The sequence below is a fragment of the Gavialis gangeticus genome, unplaced genomic scaffold (assembly GCF_001723915.1).
Source record: "Gavialis gangeticus isolate Ggan-Ray unplaced genomic scaffold, GavGan_comp1, whole genome shotgun sequence".
In the NCBI taxonomy this organism is placed as follows: Eukaryota; Metazoa; Chordata; order Crocodylia; family Gavialidae; genus Gavialis; species Gavialis gangeticus.
The window spans coordinates 17,193,192-17,195,057 of record NW_017729034.1 but is presented as its reverse complement, the minus strand read 5'-3'; the positions used below and the strand labels follow the sequence as shown (position 1 = coordinate 17,195,057).

Genomic DNA, 1,866 nt, shown 5'->3' with positions numbered 1-1,866 from the left:
GTGTTTGCCCTGTGTGTGTGTGTGTGTGTGTGTGTGTGTGTGTGAGAGACGGGTTGTTTGTGTATATTCCAATGAAGGGCATGCATCCCTGTGCATGTTAACACATGTTAACATGCAAATGTCCATGCAAATGTCGCTCTGTACACTAGTGTCCCACATTCACATTCTTATTGATAGGAAATGTTTTCAGTTTTTGCAGGTGTGTTCTTGATTCCTGGACATGCTCATTTTGCTGCATGCCTGTAGGTTTTGTAATCTAGATTAAAACAAATCTCCTGTGTGTATGTGTGTTTTATGTATGTAGCAGCTTAAGTGCCTCTGTGTGCATTCAGGTGAGTGTGTGTCAGCCTAGGAATTATGGGTGACCTAAGCAGATCCTGCTTCTAGAATTGGATATTTCATTCCCTTCTTTATTCAGAAAGACAAAGTAACTTCAAAATGGGAGAAATTGCCTGCAGCCACCATTCAAGCTCCTTTGTCTAAGGTGTTAGAGCTGGAGATGGAGAAGAGAACCCCAGTACTCTGTTTCTAGTTTGATGAAGAGTAGGAACTCATGAAGGCACCTAAGGGGCTGGGACTCAGGACTCCTTGCTTCTCTGTGTGGCTCTGCTACTCATCTCATTATATAACCTTGGGTGAAGTTGTTCCTGTATTTATGCTCTAATTTCCCCACATATGACTTCATGATTACCCTGGGTTATAAGTGGTGGAAGGGACCTCAGGGGTTACCTAGTCCTTCCTCAAATGGCTTAGGAGCCATAAGTTTTCATTAATGATAGGTGAGGCATTTTCACAGAGATGCAAGAAAGGGGGATGGACGTTGAAAAGATTTTCTTTCTTTAGTCTTTCCTCCACTTTTACATGTGTGTTTCGCTCTGCCAGGCATGTTCCGAGCAGCAGTTCCCAGCGGTGCTTCCACTGGCATCTATGAAGCTCTGGAGCTACGAGACGATGACAAATCACGATTCCTAGGAAAAGGTGGGGAGTATCCCACTCCTTCTCTTGCTGAGGACCTTCCGGGCAACTCCATAATATTAAAGTTGTGTCTGTGGGTGGCTGACCCTCGACCTGATTTCCATCAGCTGTACTTGCTTGATGCTGTTTAATTCCCTTGACCTCACTGGAATTTCAGGTGCACAAATCTGGGTGGAAAATCAGGCCCTGAGTCTTTGTCTCCCTCCCCTCCCCTCCCTTTTCTTTCTTTCTTTCTTTCTTTCTTTCTTTCTTACCCTGAGCAGATGAAAGTTTTCCATCAAGGTAACAGGCATTACACTGGTGGAAAAAGGAGTGGACAGATGAGACAAACACGAAGCCTGGATAATTCTTTCCAATCTGGTGGAGAATTATCCTGAAAGATTTGTGATTAAAACACTCTACTGGTGTAAATTACACCAGATTGTGTCATCTGTCCCACCCCTAAGGTAGCTATTTGGAGTAGCTGCACATTTTGTCTATTCTTGATCCCAGTGTAATTTAGGTAGCTATATAAAATCACTGTAAATTACACCAGGGTATATGTTCATCTGTCTGTGGCCTTTGTCTCTCTCACTCTGTCTCTGCCTCTGTCTCTCTCCATCTCTTCCTTTCTCTAGGGGTCCTGCAGGCCGTGGATCATATCAACAACACTATTGCTCCAGCTCTCCTGAGCTCTGTAAGGATTTCCCTTTCTTCTTTGTTGAAAATTTATTTTGCTCTTGTTTTCTTCAAATCTTTGTCTGTCTCTCTCCATTTCACCAGCTTTACTACTACCTTGGTATTTCCCTTTTACCCCACGCACACTCCATCACAAGCCGTGTGTGTGTGTGTGTGTGTGTGTGTGTGTGTGTGTGTGTGTGTGTGTGTGTGTGTGTGTGTGTGTGTGTGTGT

General features: G+C 43.9%; 1 protein-coding gene across 1 annotated transcript in view; it reads left to right on the top strand.

Annotated features, from left to right (window-relative positions):
• The window catches only part of ENO2 (enolase 2), a 20,225-nt gene that overhangs the window by 8,014 nt on the left and 10,345 nt on the right, over positions 1-1,866 (top strand). The window contains exons 2-3 of the mRNA XM_019526681.1: positions 883-978; positions 1,593-1,651. Of these exons, the coding sequence (XP_019382226.1) occupies positions 883-978; positions 1,593-1,651 (155 nt within the window). The remainder of the gene's footprint in view (positions 1-882; positions 979-1,592; positions 1,652-1,866) is intronic.